Source organism: Hemibagrus wyckioides, linkage group LG09, assembly GCF_019097595.1.
Source record: "Hemibagrus wyckioides isolate EC202008001 linkage group LG09, SWU_Hwy_1.0, whole genome shotgun sequence".
NCBI classification, from domain to species: domain Eukaryota; kingdom Metazoa; phylum Chordata; class Actinopteri; order Siluriformes; family Bagridae; genus Hemibagrus; species Hemibagrus wyckioides.
Window position 1 is genome coordinate 22,312,762 of NC_080718.1, and position 18,740 is coordinate 22,331,501.

Sequence of the window (18,740 nt, forward strand, 5' to 3'; positions counted from 1 at the left end):
GCACACGTTTAGGTAAAAAAAAAAAACAAAAACAAAAAAAAACAAGTGGTGGTTGATCTTTTGCTATAGATGATGTATATGATGGGTAAGTAATTACCCCAGGTGAGAATGACACCAGTTACGCGCCCTTGGTATCGTCCGACTGCAGGTTGTATATTGTGCAGAGCAAAAAAAAACAAAGTATTTTGAATGGATGACTTCTTATAATAAACTTCACCTGAAAGATGTATAGTTCTAAATTGTTTTGTACGCCGCTATAGTTGAAGGGAGGGAGGGAGGGAGGGAGGGGGGGAGAGAAAAAGGAAAAAAATATGTTGAAGAATGTTCCAATTTTTTTTTTCCTGTAAATTGAGTCTATTTATTTGCCTTATTTAGTTTTGCTATATTTTGTATGTATACACAACATTACAGCAAAAATGTTACATGAGAAGTATAAATATGAGTAACTATACTGTGGTCTTTGTATGTCAGATTTTCGAGTATAAATAGCTTTTTCTTTCTTTCTTTCTTTTTTTTTTAATGTATGTTTTTTTTTGTTTTTGCTCGCCATGCATCCTTTTGTAGGGTTAAATAAACCTGTTTCCCTTAAGTCGCGTGTGTATTCTCTTTGACTCATCCCGAACAAAGCTCAACACTGCCCTCTGGTGTTCATGTGTTGCACCACCAACATCTTCAACACACAAGACTTATCCCAACCATTTAACTTATTTTTCGTAAGACCACAAATGTTTTTTTCTTTTTCATTTCATTGTCTGTACCGCTTATCCGATCGATCCTCGGGACACGGGGAGATTGTGCCTATCTCAGGCGTCATTGGGCATCAAGACAGGATGCACCCTGGACGAAGTGCCAACCTATTGCAGGGCGCACACACTCATTTAATCACACACTTTTCACGCAATTTAGGGACTCCAATCAGCCTAGAAGCATGTCTTTGGACTGTGGGAGGAAACCGGAGCAAACCCACCAAACACGGGGAGAACATGCAAACTCCACATACACACACTGACCTTGAGCGAGACTCGAACCCAGGACGCTGGAGGTGTCCAGACCCACAACTGTTACACTTTAAAAAAAAAAAAAAAAAAAAGATTTTAAATGTTGGTTTGAGAAAAATTCGGTCATATGTCTGACTGAATTGTGGCAACCTTTTATTTACTTTACAGTCTTGCCCAGGTTACATTACCGCAAATGTAGTGTTGTGTTGCAGAGATGGAAAACATTTAACCTAAAAAAAAATTATTTCTTTATCACAAAATTTGCTCCCTGAAGTGCTTGACCATGGGAAAGTGTCCATTGTAACAGGCGCTATACAAATAAATTGAACTGACTTGAATAGACCTTTATTTGCAGCTGAAAAATTGAAAAGAGAAACATTTAATCGGTTCAGAAAAGTCTTTAATCTCATACATTAGAAAATAACAAATGCAAACTCATGATGGTCTATGGGTTACAAGAAAAATGAAATAATGCTTAGTTTCCCGACTACATATTAATTCTTTCTTTGGTTTCCTACTGACTGTTCATCTACTGCAGTCTTTGAGAATGTTTTTTTCCTCTCTGTTCAGTGCATCAAAGTCATCACACATAAACTCTAACCATGAATATGAGGATGATGGAGAAACTGTGGTTGCTATAAATCAGGCAAACCCATATTTCTATCATCGGTCATTTCAGTTGAGTAGGAATTGGCGAAATGAGTTACCTTATTGGCTTAAAACCTGGCATGATAGTTGGGACCAGGCCTAACTTTGCCTCTGATGTCCAGTAATCAGTCCACACTGAAGTCCATGCTGTTTGCAGACATGTTCACTACAAAGAACTCCTGTAGATAGGTCCAGAAACTGTACAACTCACAGTTCCTGAATTTCCACCCAAATCAGCATGAGGTGGAATACGCTGTTTGCTGCAAGGTAAAACATGTCTATACAGAAAATTTTTTTTTTTGTCAAGGACAGTGATTGGATCCTTGACTCCACAGGTCATTAATACATTCATAATGATCATGTGACAATCCTGATACAACACTAAGTGCCTTTTCAAAAAATAACACTCAAGACTTCAAAAGCTGTCTTTCAAATATCACTCTAAAAAAATACAGAAGAATTTTAGTCAGGATGTAGAATTCTGCTACAAAGGCAATGGACACTAAAAAGTATATGAATACAATATTCAAGAATTCTAAAGGCACCATAAAGAGCTTTGTTACGGGCGAATATGTCAGCTTGATGTAGCTACATTGTGTTTATGGATGATCTGTGCGTGGTTTAGTATTAGATGGTACGGTGAAAATCACCCCGCTTTCCTCCAGTCTTACTCAAAAGTCTGATGTCAGTTATAACTATATCACGACTGACTGCCTTACACATGTCATAGAGAGTCAGGGCGGCGATGGACGCGGCTGTCAGAGCCTCCATCTCCACTCCGGTGCGGCCTGTTGCCTGGCAAGTTGCCAAGACAACGGCCACATTCCCCTCTTCCAGTAGCTCCACAGTGATGGAGGTGTGGTCAAGGGTTACAGGGTGGCAAAGAGGAATGAGACCGGATGTTTGTTTAGCGCCCATGATGCCCGCTAGCTGCGCGACCGCCAAAGCGTCACCCTTAGCTATCTGGTTGGCACGGACCAGGCTGAAAGCTTTGGCGCCTAGGAGAACCCTGGCGCTCGCCGTGGCAGTACGACGCGTCACTGCTTTATGTCCGACGTTCACCATCGAGGCCCTGCCGTGAGCGTCGGTGTGGGTGAGCTGGTCAGAGGTTTCCTCTTTGTTTGGAGTGTGACAGGATACACTGAAGCTTTCGCATGCATCCTTTTGGTTGTGACACTCCCTTACATTCTGCTGCATTATGTGATTCCGTTTAGGGATTAAAGTGCTAAGAAGAGATGTGGAGAAATACTGGATGCCCTTCAACGAGTCGTTCCCGAAATAGCCAACAAGTCTATGTGCGTGTCTCAGCCGTGCAAATCTACCTGTGTGTGTTTCAGAACTGGAAGCATACACAGAATCATTAGTACAAAATTCCTCAGGGAAAGCCTGCCTCCTTCCCTGATGGACATGGTAAACATCTTGTGGCATCTCCCTCTCGTGAGAGCTGCCGAAGTTTGTAGAAGCTGGTGCATTCATGGTAAAAGTGCTGCTGCTTAAGTCCTCGCTAGTTTGGACGCTGTAGTGTAGGTAATAAGGGTTCTTAAAATGTGGTGATGCTCGGCCTGGCAGAGGTGTGTGGAGAGTAGGGACCGGATACTTCCTCAGCTCACTTCTCAATGTGGGTGCAGGCCGGCAGCGTTCTCCAGCTGAGGAACAATAAGAAAAAAAAATCATATACACTACATACACTACATAACTACACACACTACATAATTAGGGCTGTCAAAATGTTATAGTGGCACGTTAATTATTTCAACAATTCTCTCTAAATGCAGTCAAGTATCCTTAATTTTTCTATTTTCCTACACTATTTTGTATCATATCCCAAACAAGAGAAGGTCTGTCTGTGCTAGTAAAAGCTTTGTGCCACCCATAAATGTATTTATTTATTTAATTTATTTATTTATTTATTTATTAGACCCTCCTACACATTAGTAAAGAATCTCAAACTGTTTCTTATTAACTACATGGAGTCTAACATCATGACATTCTACCGCCTACTAAGCCCATAAAAAACATTTGACATTTAGTCTCAGTGTTTTATGATGCTGATTATGTTTCATTATGGTTCTTAATATTAGTATTTGGACAATGAGTTTAGTCTGACAATTTAAGAGAAGTGATAACTGCTTAAAGGTCTATTACGTACAGCTGTGTCACCCACCAATGAGGATCATTGGCCTGTTCTTCATCTGGGATATACTGAACATGCCTAGAGATGAGAACAGACCGACACAAGCATTTAGATGGAAGAGACAAACTGTGTTTGCATTAGACTTCACTAAAGTAGCATTTTCTTCATTAAGAAAAGAGAAGATGGTTTCTATGGAGATGTATGACTTGAGGACCATCAAAACAGTGACATTGAGCTTCTTTCAATCAGTAGAAAGAATATTAAATGAGTATAGACAGTGGAAAGACAGATAAAAGATCAGGTCTACGTGGAGGTCGGTTTTGATCTGTTAGTGGATGCGTGTACCAGCGTGCTGTTTCTTCTTCCGCCCCACTGCAGCTCCTATTATCTGCAGAAGTTCCTCATCAGATGCTCCAGAGCGCAAACAGTCTCTCAAAGACACCTCTGAGTTTCCGAACAAACACACCTGCAACACACACACACACAAAGAAGTTCACATAAAGCTTAAACAATACAAAGCCTGATGCATTTTAAGGACCACTTCAGCTGACCACACACACACACACACACACACAAACAGAAACATACCTTCAGGTTGCCATCGGCTGTGATGCGCAGACGGTTGCAGGAGCCACAGAAATGATCTGACATGGAGGTGATGAAACCCAGCTGGCCCTGAAATCCTGGTACTCTGAAAGCCTGAGACCACACACACACACACACACACACACACACACATACACATCAGTAAAAGAATCAAACCATGAACATCATAGGGGACTAAAAGGTTTAAAACCAAAATTTGGGTTAAAAACCCCCCCCCCAAATGTTCACCTCACCTCACCTCAAAGACATAGTTGATGTTTTACATTTGTTTTGATACTAAGATAATCTTAGAGTCTCCAACATCGGTCAACAGTTTAGGCTTGCAGTTTGCACAATCAAGGTGCAATAAAATATTTATGTGAAAAAATAAAACATTGAATACAATTACAATGATTCCCAAAGTGCAGAGAGGAAGTATATAAGGCACACAACAACAATCCAGCCAAACAATCAACATTAAAACTGAGAGCAATGATGTAATCGTTTCTGCTTCTTGTGAGATCTTAGGGGACGACCCTCACTGCAGATGAAGGAATGAATAAATAGATGAGTGAATGAATGAATGAATGGAAACAGATTAGAGGTAGTTACTTGGAAGAGATGCTGTGTGCATTTCTCTCTGCATGCTGAGGAGTTTTTAATGAACTTTGCTAAAGCTATATACAGCTGTACATGTTTAAGCCAGACATGCTTTCTGTATCCTGATGAAGACTAACATAATGAATAAGTTCTGGTTGGAATGATTTAATCAGGGCCGACCTTGGCGGTCCCTGTCTCGTCCCCAGGAAGCGGCTCCAGACTCGGCCAGTGCTGCTTAATGCGGTCCAGCATCTCTGCGTAACTCACCATCTTGCGGAAGTTCCACTTATTGCCTGCAGAGGAAAACAGAAAAAAAGGATGCGGTCACTGTGTACAGTGTATACACCAATCTTACAGGCTTACACAAGGTGTCAAGACACATTTGAACATTGAGCATCTAAAACATATTACTACTTCAGGGTTTTACAATAAAATATCAGTCACAGAGAAACTAAGGGAGAAAAATGGTGTATTGCTTGGACGCTTTTTCTATCCCCATCTCTGACAGACAGCTTCTTTGTCAGATTTCTGGTGAATAAATGAAGCAGCTGATGTTGTAAACAGAATTTATCTGCAATAAAGAATTATTTTTCTCACACACACTGAAGCAGGGCTTTTGGTTCAAGGACACTAAGGACACATGTTACCTGTAACTGAATGCGGTTCAAAGAAAATTTGGTTCCAGTCTTGTTTACTTCATGTTTTATTGCTTTAGAAGTACACACCCAATTATATGCCTTTGCATTAAACAACAATTGAGTGGGTTAGAAAAGTTGAAGAAGTTTACCATCAAAGGGCATGTACTCTATAAAGCGCACATCGAGGGGCTTCCTCTCTGTCAGAGTCACAAAATCCAGGAGCTCGTCTTCATTCAGGCCTCTCATCACCACGCAGTTCACCTGCAACCAAAGCAGACTTATTCTGTACATCTGACTACTAGTTACTGTAGACTGTAGATTACTAAATAGCCTGGGCATCTGTCTGCTGGCTCTGGACATGTGATGGCAGGTTACTTAACACTCTGTACATCTGAAGGTAGGTTAATAAAAGTCCTGGACACTTGACTATGGGTTACTTAACTCTCTGGACACCTGATTGTGGGTTACTCAACACTTGTGGGATCTGACTGCATTTTACTTAAATACCTCAAGACTCTGGACATCTCAATGTAGACTACTCAAGACTCTGGACATCTCAATGTAGACTACTCAAGACTCTGGACATCTCAATGTAGACTACTCAAGACTCTGGACATCTCAATGTAGACTACTCAAGACTCTGGACATCTCAATGTAGACCACTCAAGACTCTGGACATCTCAATGTAGACCACTCAAGACTCTGGACATCTCAATGTAGACCACTCAAGACTCTGGACATCTCAATGTAGACCACTCAAGACTCTGGACATCTCAATGTAGACTACTCAAGACTCTGGACATCTCAATGTAGACTACTCAAGACTCTGGACATCTCAATGTAGACTACTCAAGACTCTGGACATCTCAATGTAGACTACTCAAGACTCTGGACATCTCAATGTAGACTACTCAAGACTCTGGACATCTCAATGTAGACTACTCAAGACTCTGGACATCTCAATGTAGACTACTCAAGACTCTGGACATCTCAATGTAGACTACTCAAGACTCTGGACATCTCAATGTAGACTACTCAACACTCTGGACATCTAAATGTAGACTACTCAACACTCTGGACATCTAAATGTAGACTACTCAACACTCTGGACATCTAAATGTAGACTACTCAACACTCTGGACATCTAAATGTAGACTACTCAACACTCTGGACATCTAAATGTAGACTACTCAACACTCTGGACATCTAAATGTAGACTACTCAACACTCTGGACATCTAAATGTAGACTACTCAACACTCTGGACATCTAAATGTAGACTACTCAACACTCTGGACATCTAAATGTAGACTATTCAACACTCTGGACATCTAAATGTAGACTATTCAACACTCTGGACATCTAAATGTAGACTATTCAACACTCTGGACATCTAAATGTAGACTACTCAACACTCTGGACATCTAAATGTAGACTACTCAACACTCTGGACATCTAAATGTAGACTATTCAACACTCTGGACATCTAAATGTAGACTATTCAACACTCTGGACATCTAAATGTAGACTACTCAACACTCTGGACATCTAAATGTAGACTACTCAACACTCTGGACATCTAAATGTAGACTACTCAACACTCTGGACATCTAAATGTAGACTACTCAACACTCTGGACATCTAAATGTAGACTACTCAACACTCTGGACATCTAAATGTAGACTACTCAACACACTGGACATCTAATGATAGATTACTCAACACTAGACATTTGATGATCGGTTACTCAAGACTCTGGACATCTAAATGTAGACTACTCAACACACTGGACATCTAATGATAGATTACTCAACACTCTAGACATTTGATGATAGGTTACTCAACACTCTGGACATCTAAATGTAGACTATTCAACACTCTGGACATCTAAATGTAGACTACTCAACACTCTGGACATCTAAATGTAGACTACTCAACACTCTGGACATCTAAATGTAGACTATTCAACACTCTGGACATCTAAATGTAGACTATTCAACACTCTGGACATCTAAATGTAGACTACTCAACACTCTGGACATCTAAATGTAGACTACTCAACACTCTGGACATCTAAATGTAGACTACTCAACACTCTGGACATCTAAATGTAGACTACTCAACACTCTGGACATCTAAATGTAGACTACTCAACACTCTGGACATCTAAATGTAGACTACTCAACACACTGGACATCTAATGATAGATTACTCAACACTAGACATTTGATGATCGGTTACTCAAGACTCTGGACATCTAAATGTAGACTACTCAACACACTGGACATCTAATGATAGATTACTCAACACTCTAGACATTTGATGATAGGTTACTCAACACTCTGGACATCTAAATGTAGTTTACTCAACACTCTGGACACCTGACTCTAGGTTATTCAGTGTCCTGGATGTCTGACTGTAGGCTACTGAAGGCATTATTAGGCACACAGATAAAATTCTTAATTTCTATTCATCTTCAGCTATTTCTTCTACTCTAAATGTTATCGTCTAAAATCATCCATAATTTTCACAATTACGTTACCTTAACTGGATTGTAACCCAATTCAATGGCTTTATCAATTCCTTCCATCACCTTATGGAAACCTGTGAAAGAAAAGAAGATAAAAGGGAATATAACCTAAGGTAATAAACACGATAAATACTCCCTGCACATACTTTTCTATGCCTTAGCCTTATTTATCGATGTACATATTTACATATTTATCTGCACTTGTTCATTTGCACAATTTCTACTATTTGCACTTCTGGTAGATGCTAAACAGCATATCATTGTTATGTACCTGTACTTTGCAATGACAATAAAGTTCTATCTATCTATCTATCTATCTATCTATCTATCTATCTATCTATCTATCTATCTATCTATCTATCTATCTATCTATCTATCTATCTATCTATCTATCTATCTATCTATCTATCTATCAATCACTATATTGCCAAAAGTATTCGCTCACCTGCCTTGACTCGCATATGAACTTAAGTGACATCCCATTCCTAATCCATAGGGTTCAATATGACGTCGGTCCACCCTTTGCAGCTATAACAGCTTCAACTCTTCTGGGAAGGCTGTCCACAAGGTTTAGGAGTGTGTTTATGGGAATTTTTGACCATTCTTCCAGAAGCACATTTGTGAGGTCACACACTGATGTTGGACGAGAAGGCCTGGCTCTCAGTCTCCGCTCTAATTCATCCCAAAGGTGTTCTATCGGGTTGAGGTCAGGACTCTGTGCAGGCCAGTCAAGTTCCTCCACACCAGACTCTGTCATCCATGTCTTTATGGACCTTGCTTTGTGCACTGGTGCACAGTCATGTTGGAAGAGGAAGGGGCCAGCTCCAAACTGTTCCCACAAAGTTGGGAGCATGGAATTGTCCAAAATGTCTTGGTATGCTGAAGCATTCAGAGTTCCTTTCACTGGAACTAAGGGGCCAAGCCCAGCTCCTGAAAAACAACCCCACACCATAATCCCCCTCCACCAAACTTTACACTTGGCACAATGCAGTCAGACAAGTACCGTTCTCCTGGGAACCGCCAAACCCAGACTCGTCCATCAGATTGCCAGATGGAGAAGCGCGATTCATCACTCCAGAGAACGCGTCTCCACTGCTCTAGAGTCCAGTGGCAGCGTGCTTTACACCACTGCATCCGACGCTTTGCATTGCACTTGGTGATGTATGGCTTGGATGCAGCTGCTCGGCCATGGAAACCCATTCCATGAAGCTCTCTGCGCACTGTTCTTGAGCTAATCTGAAGGCCACATGAAGTTTGGAGGTCTGTAGCGATTGACTCTGCAGAAAGTTGGCGACCTCTTCGCACTATGCGCCTCAGCATCCGCTGACCCCGCTCCGTCAGTTTACGTGGCCTACCACTTCGTGGCTGAGTTGCTGTCGTTCCCAAACACTTCCACGTTCTTATAATACAGCTGACAGTTGACTGTGGAATATTTAGGAGCGAGGAAATTTCACGACTGGATTTGTTGCACAGGTGGCATCCTATCACAGTTCCACGCTGGAATTCACTGAGCTCCTGAGAGCGACCCATTCTTTCACAAATGTTTGTAAAAACAGTCTGCATGCCTAGGTGCTTGATTTTATACACCTGTGGCCATGGAAGTGATTGGAACACCTGATTCTGATTATTTGGATGGGTGAGCGAATACTTTTGGCAATACAGTGTATCTATCTATCTATCTATCTATCTATCTATCTATCTATCTATCTATCTATCTATCTATCTATCTATCTATCACAAGGTAATAAACACATATTTACGGTACATTATACAGAAACTGAAAAAATCTGAATAAAAAAATCTACTGTATATTTTATTGCAGAGGGACATGAGAGCTACCTCTTTTGCTCATTTCTAATACTCCAAAAGGGTGAGAGACAGCAGCATGAATTTAAACTCATCTTGGTGACAAGGCGCAGCATTGCCACATGTCTGAGGATCTGGTTCAAATTTAATTGCACTCCCATTATCGATGCACATTTCAACCTGGTTCATGCCTAATGGGTTAGCTGACACAGCTTTATTAGAGGAACAGATATACTACAATGTCTAACGCAGAGCTGTTCCAAAATGGGGTTCGAGACACCTCTTACCGTCTCATGTACCTGTGTTTATATATAAATATACATGAAAGTGGACGAAACTTTACTGCGCATGCTCGCCGCGTTTTCCTGTGTACTGCTGTTATTTCTCCTGAGCCACACTGCTCCATCTGTCTCAACACTGAGGGATCCACCACCCCGTGATCCAACAGTCTGCCACTCCATTTGCTGTTTCACAGCTCCGCCGGGTCAGCAGCAGACAAGATTAAAGAAATGCAACACTCATTTCTTTCAAGTGATCTCTGTTTACTGCATCTGTAGTGTTTAGGTGAGCGACAGAATCAATGATTTAATTTAATTTAACTTTCTGTAATGAGAAAAGATCTCAGAAAAAAACTCAAAATAACTTATTATAGAAGATTAAGAACAATTGCTGCAGTCATCAATTAAATATTTATGCAATGCACACCCTCTGGTATCATTACATTAATTCTTCAGCCTGTATTAATCATCCTTTGGGAGATGGGACTATGTTTCCTGTAGAAGGAATCTGTGGTTATCAGGTATAATGAGCAATAAAATAAAACAAATAGCAAGCAAAGAAAAAACACAACATAATAGATAGGACGGCTCCGTGATAATAAAACGTACTGGTTCCTCTGATATTTAACTGCAAACTACAATGCACTGTGTAGTATCTGTATTAATATAAGCATTAGGATATTACAGTAATACCTCACACATCCACGAGGTTACGCTCCAGGACCCATCCCGAATGACGAGGATGTTCGGTGGAGTCACTAAAAATACTAATACTGTAGTGTAAATGCTTATTTTTATAGTTTAAACCCTAAATATTACACAATCATGCTCCCAAAACACTTTAATTTCATATAAAAGTTAGCTTAATACATTACCCTTAAAAAAGAAATAAATGTTTGACGTAAAAATAGAGTACAGTATCACCTGTATAAAAACCAAGGGAAAAATCATTGAGATTATGGAATATACGCGCGCGTTTAATCGAGCACAAGGGGTAGGGAGATGAACCGCGACATTACGCATACAAAGCGTCATAGCTACCAGCCAATCAGCAGGTAGGTAAAACTGTTAATGCTCTGTGATTGGCTACTTCCAACCCTTTGAGCCAATAGCGTGTCGTAATGGCTGTACTGTACGTACGTGATATCGGCGACGTTCAATATAATTAAAATAACATTTATGTTTTATTTATGTTGATATTTTGTTTATTTTACTTTTATATTTATATTACTAAATGAATAAACTAAATTTTTCTTAATAATTTCGCATTAAAAAGCATGAAAATGTATAAATGGCCACGAAATTAGCCGTAAACACTTTTGCAGGATTTCGCGGGTCTGCGAAAAATTTGCGAATGCAAATTAGTTAGGTTCCAATGAAAAATTTCCACGAATCGTGAGATACGGATCTGCGAGGTATTACTGTATAACCCTAGGTTTTTACATTTATTACTATTCATATCAAATGCCTCTAACGTTTCTGCTCAAACAGCAAGACAATACTGAATGTTTTGGGGTTTTCTTTTCTTTTCTGGCTGGTGTGATTTTAAAGAGGATGTAGCAGTATCATTACCTAGCTAGTTTGTTGAAGGGTTTTTCTACAAGCTAACGAAAGAAAATTGAGAGGTCCACAGTCCTGCCTTCTCGTTTTCTACTGGCTCTCAATACTAGTTTGCAGATTCACAGGACAGAGTTTACATAGAAGAAGCTAACGTGAAGCAAAAGTAATCCTGTCCTTCAGGTCCCATAGGTGTGTCCAAAATCTTATGCTTATGCATTATTCTACACCATCTTCTGCTATAAATAGTATGGGTAATGCGTTCACACCTAAATGATTCAATCAGAAAAAATTAAGGGTGGAACACTCACAGCTTTGCTTACATACATCTGCCATCATTTGAAATGATACAATTCATACATTTGACAGTATGTGCAGAGTGTATAATACGTCATTTGGGACACAACTAGATTTCACCCTTAGTCAGCTGTTTTTTTCCCACCAGGTGAGGTTTATTCACTGCTTTACAGGCGTAAAGTTAAATTTCTGCATAGTGAGGGGATAAAATGAATAGATTTTGGCACTGCTGAACTCTTTCTCTCCGGTCTGATCACAAGTCATGTACTCCTATAGCGTTACAATTACATTCTAAAGTAATGGACTTTAAACACACTGACAAATCAATAATCACCATTAGACCTTCTATTAAACATGAATTTAGAATAAACAAGTTTTTCATGTCTGTGCAAAGCACCAATACTGTACTGATGCAATGGGTAGAGATCAGGTAGAAAAAGCCGACTGTAAGACTGCTATATGTCTGCTCTTATACACCGATCAGGCATAACATTATGATCACTGACAGGTGACGTGAATAACACTGATGATCTCATCACGGCAGCTGTTAGTGGGTGGGATATATCAGGCAAGTGAACAAGTGAACATTATGTCCTCAAAGTTGATGTGTTAGAAGCAGGAAAAATGGGTTTCTAATCAAAAGGGGGACCAACACGAGATTAGGTCATAATGTTATGCCTGATCGGTGTATACATGTAATGCAGTCTTCTGGTCGTGTAGGGTATGAATACAAACCATTGCATGCCTTTTTGCTCAGCGGCTTACAAAACGTCACACATTTGAGTTCTCAAAAACTTACCTTTGCGTCTAACGATGAACTCGAACTTGGCTGGCACTAATGAGTCTAGACTGACGTTCAGCAAGTTCACTCCGGCTTTCTTTAAACCGGGCAGCAGCCTGGCGAGGTTCATGCCATTCGTAGTTACAGCGATGGTCTTCAGACCCTCCAATTTCCTCAATTCCGCTGGAGAAGTACAGAAGAACAGGCTCATCAGAAAGGTGGTGATAATGTATGATTTGAAATCCTGGTATTTTTGACATTTTCACAAACTCTGGTTTTATGACCAGATTTTTTGAGCAGAGTAATACATGGATGGGTTTTTTTTTGGTCACAAAGATATTACAGTCACAATACACATGTACAATATATATATAGCTGAGTTTTAGTGTCATAACTTCAGCTGAAACATTTAGGGTATCCACGAAGCAAACAATACTAACAAAAGCAACGTGAAACAAATAATGCTAGACATCAGAGATGTGAGTCTCTCTGGATAAGGTTGTCTGCCAAATGCCGTAAATGTAAACGTCACAACATCAACAACACACATCAGCACTCTAGCTGGGCTTCATTATGACCAAACATCATCATCACCATTATTACCGATTATATGTAGGACGTCAGGGCGGATAAGGGGTTCTCCTCCAGTCAGGCGGATCTTCTCCACCCCCTCTCGAACAAACAGCCGAGCCAGAGTCAGCACCTCCTCTGTAGATAAGAGCTGCTCTTTCGGACTCAGCTTCACCCCTTCCTCTGGCATACAGTACTGACCTGAGGGAAAGCCATATAACTGAGGTGTACTTTAAATTACTCATTTATTGATTACTCATTTATCAAACAAACTAAACAATGAGTCAACTGAACATCTAACTTAATCTGGATTTCAACACATACATATGGGGTTATTCACCTGTACAAGTACATGTATACATGTACTGTACACAATGCAGTTTAAATTCGGAGAAACAGGAATCAGGGCCACTTTCCCAAAAGCTAGCTTTTGTTAGTAACATAACTTTGCATCATTCCACATCAATCAACCCCAACACTGATTATATTCCTATAACAGCATGCCACATAATCCGTTTCTTCATATTTTAAAATAAAATCAACACTGACCATATGGTGACATCACTACTTTGCTAGTATGTGTGCTACATATTGTGATACACAGTTTCTTATAAAACAAAATTGCACATGCTGTTATGTACATCAGCCAGGCATAACATTATGACCGCCTGTCTAATATTGTGTTGGTCCCTCTTTTGCTGCCAGAACAGCCCTGACCCATCATCCACTGTGTATTCTGACACCTTTCTATCAGAACTTCTTCAGTAACAGTAGCTTGTCTGTTGGATCGGATCACACGGGCCAGCCCCACATGCATCAATGAGTCTTGGCCGCCCATGACCCTGTCACTGCTTCTCCACTGTTCCTTCCTTGGACCACTTTTGATACATACTGACCACTGCAGACCAGGAACACCCCACAAGAGATGCAGTTTCTGAGATGCTCTGCTCTAGTCGTCTAGCCAGCACAATCTGGCTCTTGTCAAACTCGCCTTCCGCTTGGCCATTTTTCCTGCTTCTAAAATCAACTTTGAGGACAAAATGTTCACTTGCTGCCTAATATATCCCACCCACTAACAGGTGCCATGATGAGGAGATAATCAGTGTTATTCCCTTCACCTGTCAGTGGTCATAATGTTATGGCTGATCAGTGTAGTATTGGTGTGTTGTACCACTAGACAAATTAATTTGCTTAAGAGGGAAAGCAAAGAACACTTAAAAAAAAAAAAAATCCAACTCACAGCGAAGGTTGCATTTTTCTGTAAGGGAAATCCGCAGATAATTGTGTCTCCTTCCAAATGTGTCCGTGAGGAATGCTGAGAAAGGTAAGACGTCCTTTAAAACCCGCCTCCGGTTGTCTGCTATAGTTAGGTCCTGAATGTAAAGAGAAAAGAGAAAGAAATCACAGTCTGTGAAATCTACTGCCTTTATCGTTTTATTATAAATGATAATAATAAAGAAATAAAATAGGCCCAAAAAACCACCTGTCACTTTCACCAGTGTGTCAGTGCTGTATGACTGAATCCAAGTGAATCATTTTACAGCAATTTCAATGAGTCACTTTTATATCAGTGAAAGCTGCAGGGTTTTTATTTTTTTATTGTTACATAAAGTAAAACAATAACGAAAATGAAAATATGAGATTTGAACCTGGGCACAGAGTGTCAAGTTGATGTTTAAATCAGCAAGGGGTTTCATGTCTGACCTTTAACCAAGTCAGTGTTAAAGAATAACTCAAATCTTATGCATGGAAGACAAGCCAGTTTTTTACGCTTTGAAAAGGCATAAATGAAAGTCTCACATTATCATATCGTGAAATTTATTTCAGGACTTACACGTGGCCATTAAGAAATTTCTATATACAAGTCCTTAGTGATACTGTGATAAGACGCAGTTTCTCTACTACATGACAATGGTGGAAAGTTTAAAAAAAAAGAGCGACAGAGCGGACTATAGTATTTCAAAGCCTTTTCAACTTGGAGACTTGATAGTCATGGATGTTTTGGCTTTGACATTTGCCTCATGGATGTCATTTTTTAATCACAAGAGATGCTACAAGTGTTATTGTTGCTTCTCTCATGGCATCATGGCAGGGACTATTTTATGATAACAGCACAACACACAACTTCACACTGGCCGGGTCAGTCATTGCAAGGAATATACTCCTTTACTTTTTGGCCACTTATGTTATGCATACATGTGTTGCTAACATCATAAAATGTCAAAATGTTTCATTGTATAATCACTGGAATTAAAAAGAAAAGTAGGCTTGGGGATGGGTACAACTCTGTCCATTTTGGTGTGGTTTGCCCAAACAGTTCGCCTCATTATGACAAGCGCATTTATATAAACGTGTGATTTGTCTCGCAGCTGGAACTACTTTTAGACGCACAGTTATAGCAAACTAGTGATTGCGTAATCTTTTACCCTGCACATGAAACACTGCATGACATGTACACAGCCCATATGTTCATCATAAGAAGGACAAAGTTGTAACTGATTTTCACAGCGAAAATAAATCAATATTTAGACTTTCTCTCAGTTATATTACCTGCTCGCTTTGGTGTTTAAGGTTAACGCTAGAAGCTGCAGCGCTGGTGTAAGGTGTAGCACTCGCCTCTGCCGCTTTAACCTGATGTTCTCCCCGAGTCGCCCGGGAATAATGCTTACACGCCTGCTCTCTGGAGGACACTTTCACAATCCGCAGAGGAAGAAAAGCGTTAGTTGAGAAAAGTCGGCCACACTGGCCGCTGTAAAAGGCCATCTCATGCACAGAGTTTCAGCTCCAAGTCTGAAGCGTCAACTCGGTTCGTGCGCATGCGCAAAACACGCGACTGACAGAGCCGATGAAGCCCAAATAGAAGCGAGACTTTGGTCAGCCAATCAGCTGTTCGAAAAAGTCAAACTGCATTATGGGAAACGTAGTTTAGTTCTTTTATAGGAAACCTTTACTATTAGGTGGTAATCTTAAAATTTATTAAAATTCCAGTAATAAAAGCGTTGAAATGTGACAGTACAGTTTATTTTTGTAGAAGCTTGGTCTTTTAAAGCAACGTAAATTGATAATGTATACGCTACTGTCAGGCTGTTCATTATGGGAAATGTAGTTTATTAATTTTTCGACGACGACATATTTTTGCAAATGTTTATTTTCGCTTTACTTTAGCTAGTAATACTACATTTACCACATGTGTGAACAGTTATAAAGAAAATACTCCATTTGTAAGCATTAGATGACAGTATAACCTGCAAGCAGCAGAACTATGAAAAGATTTAAGTGCATCACACAAGAAATAAACAATTCATAATAGTCACGGTGTCTCAAGTACAGCTCAAGGAGGTGGAAATGTTTAAAATAATAATAATAAAATAAAAAATGATAATTAAAAAAAAAGGTTAGAAATGCACGACAAGAAACAGGATATGTGAACATTTAAAATAAATAAATAAATATCAATAGTTCAGTACTCGTTTGTCGAAAAGTAGCTAGTTGACGCTTCTGCGCATGCTCACATGTTAGGGTTTTTTGTGTGTGTGTGGGGGGGTGGCTTTAGAAAAGCAGGGCATTTATTTCTTATATTAAATGTGTTAGAATTTCATTCTTTGTGGTGTGGAAATTAGAACGAGGAATAAAAAAAAACAGATTTTAAATGCCTGCTACTGGCCTCTAGTGTGCAAACAAAATACTCTTACATACTTCCCTGTGCTTTATCAATCACCCTCATTTCATGATAGGTTGAATCAGTTATTAAACTTGATCCTCCCAAATAATTTATCCCCTTTTTATTGGTTAATATGAAGAGTGTTTATGTAAAAGGTCAATAGATTGCAGAATGAAAGCCCTGTTATTAGTGCTGGTTTAGTAGGGGATGTGGTAGCTTAGTGGTTAAGGTGTTGGACTACTGATCAGAAGGTTTTATTGTTTGAGTGATTGTGAGTACAAATTCCAGGTCCACCAAACTGCCACTGCTGAGCCCCTGAGCAAAGCCCTCAACCCTCAACTGGTCAGTTGTATAAGATATGATCTGGATAAGGGCATCTGCCAAATGGCATAAATGTAGTGCTCATGTTAGTGTACTCAGGTTAAGGAATTGTCTATTATATAAACTACCTGGCCTGTACTATACACTTTATACTGTCTTAATCTTCAGGTCACCCCAAAATCTATTTTCTATTTTAAAGATTATATTTCTCTATACTGACAAATATCCTTCCTGTTGTTGCTTAAAAGTACAGCAAGACCTGAACAGTAGCAATTTTTTTTTTTTACTTTGACCAGTTTACATACACTATACAGCCAAACGTTTGTGGACACCTGACCATCACAGCCATATGTGGCTCTTCCTCAAACTGTTAAGTTGAAAGCACACAATTGTCTAGAATGCCTTTGTGTGCTGTAACATTACAATTTTTATTATTTTATTCTCTGAGTTTATTCAGTCCTGACCTCAACCCGATAGAACACCTGGTTCGCAGTCTCTGCATGAATTCCCAAAGGTGCTCTGTCGGGTTGAGGTTAGGACTCCACATCAAGTTCCTCCACACCAAACTCGCTCATCCATGTCTTTATGGACCTTGCTTTGTGCACTGGTGTACAGTCATGTTGGAACAGGAAGGGATCATCCCCAAACTGTTCCCACAAAGTTGGGAGCATGAAATTGTCCAAAATGTCTTGGTATTCTGAAGCATTAAGAGTTCCTTTCACTGGAACTAAGGGGCCAAGCCCAACCCCTGAAAACAACATATGAATTCAATGATTTCGAGGGGTGTCCCAAAACTTTTAATTTGTTTAATTTTGTTTAATTTGTAATTTGGAGAAGATGTGATATTTGTGTTTTTGTTGCAGACAAGCAGCATTACAGACATCTCATTAGAGAGAGAGAGAGAGAGAGAGAGAGAGAGAGAGAGAGACGAAAGTTACAGTATGTCATTTTTTTTTAAATGGCCACAGGAGGGCAGTGCAGGCTAACCCAAGTCCTCCTCACACCTGGACAAACTCATCATTCTCTAATGGCTTTGTTTTTAAATGGAAAGAAGAAACATGACATTACAAAAAGAGACATCATTTTATAATGTACACGTGCACAGCCTTCATAAAGTTCATAGAAATGTATTTTAAAGCATATAGATTGCATATATGCAAACATACATATATTTTTCCAATACATGTAATATTTCTCCCACTAATCCATCCATTTTCTGTTTTGTACTGTACTGTCCTACACAGTGGCATGGGGAACCAGAAGCATATCCCAGGGGACTCCTTGAGAAGAGGAAGGCATTCTGGAGACATCCTCACATACCCTTTCATACCAATCAG

The 18,740-nt window shown here is 39.7% G+C and overlaps 1 protein-coding gene across 4 annotated transcripts; it reads right to left on the minus strand.

The window, feature by feature from the left end:
- Nucleotides 1–1,526: 1,526 nt before the first annotated feature.
- mocs1 (molybdenum cofactor synthesis 1) lies at nucleotides 1,527–16,233 on the minus strand. 4 transcript variants are annotated; one of them, XM_058399900.1, is made up of 11 exons: nucleotides 16,038–16,233; nucleotides 14,662–14,794; nucleotides 13,455–13,622; nucleotides 12,870–13,034; nucleotides 8,145–8,206; nucleotides 5,753–5,864; nucleotides 5,146–5,258; nucleotides 4,369–4,479; nucleotides 4,126–4,246; nucleotides 3,811–3,858; nucleotides 1,527–3,292 (listed from the first exon to the last, which is right to left on the minus strand). In XM_058399900.1, the coding sequence occupies exons 1-11, from the start codon at nucleotides 16,182–16,184 to the stop codon at nucleotides 2,274–2,276; spliced, it is 2,199 nt and encodes a 732-aa protein (XP_058255883.1). In that variant the 5' UTR covers nucleotides 16,185–16,233; the 3' UTR covers nucleotides 1,527–2,273. The 4 variants fall into 4 exon arrangements, with proteins under 4 accessions (XP_058255883.1, XP_058255881.1, XP_058255882.1 ...); XM_058399898.1 differs by having other exon boundaries at nucleotides 15,972–16,233; XM_058399901.1 differs by having other exon boundaries at nucleotides 3,152–3,292; nucleotides 3,796–3,858; nucleotides 15,972–16,233.
- Nucleotides 16,234–18,740: the final 2,507 nt, after the last annotated feature.

Excerpts from the sequence above, each read along its gene's own strand:
- mocs1 (XM_058399898.1), bottom strand. The coding sequence starts at position 16,184 with ATGGCCTTTTACAGCGGCCAGTGTGGCCGACTTTTCTCAACTAACGCT. Across the intron at positions 5,259-5,752 it reads AGAGTACATGCCCTTTGATG|GCAATAAGTGGAACTTCCGC; the intron begins GTAAACTTCTTC and ends TTTCCTCTGCAG. Across the intron at positions 3,293-3,810 it reads CAGGCCAATGATCCTCATTG|CTGGAGAACGCTGCCGGCCT; the intron begins GTGGGTGACACA and ends ATTGTTCCTCAG.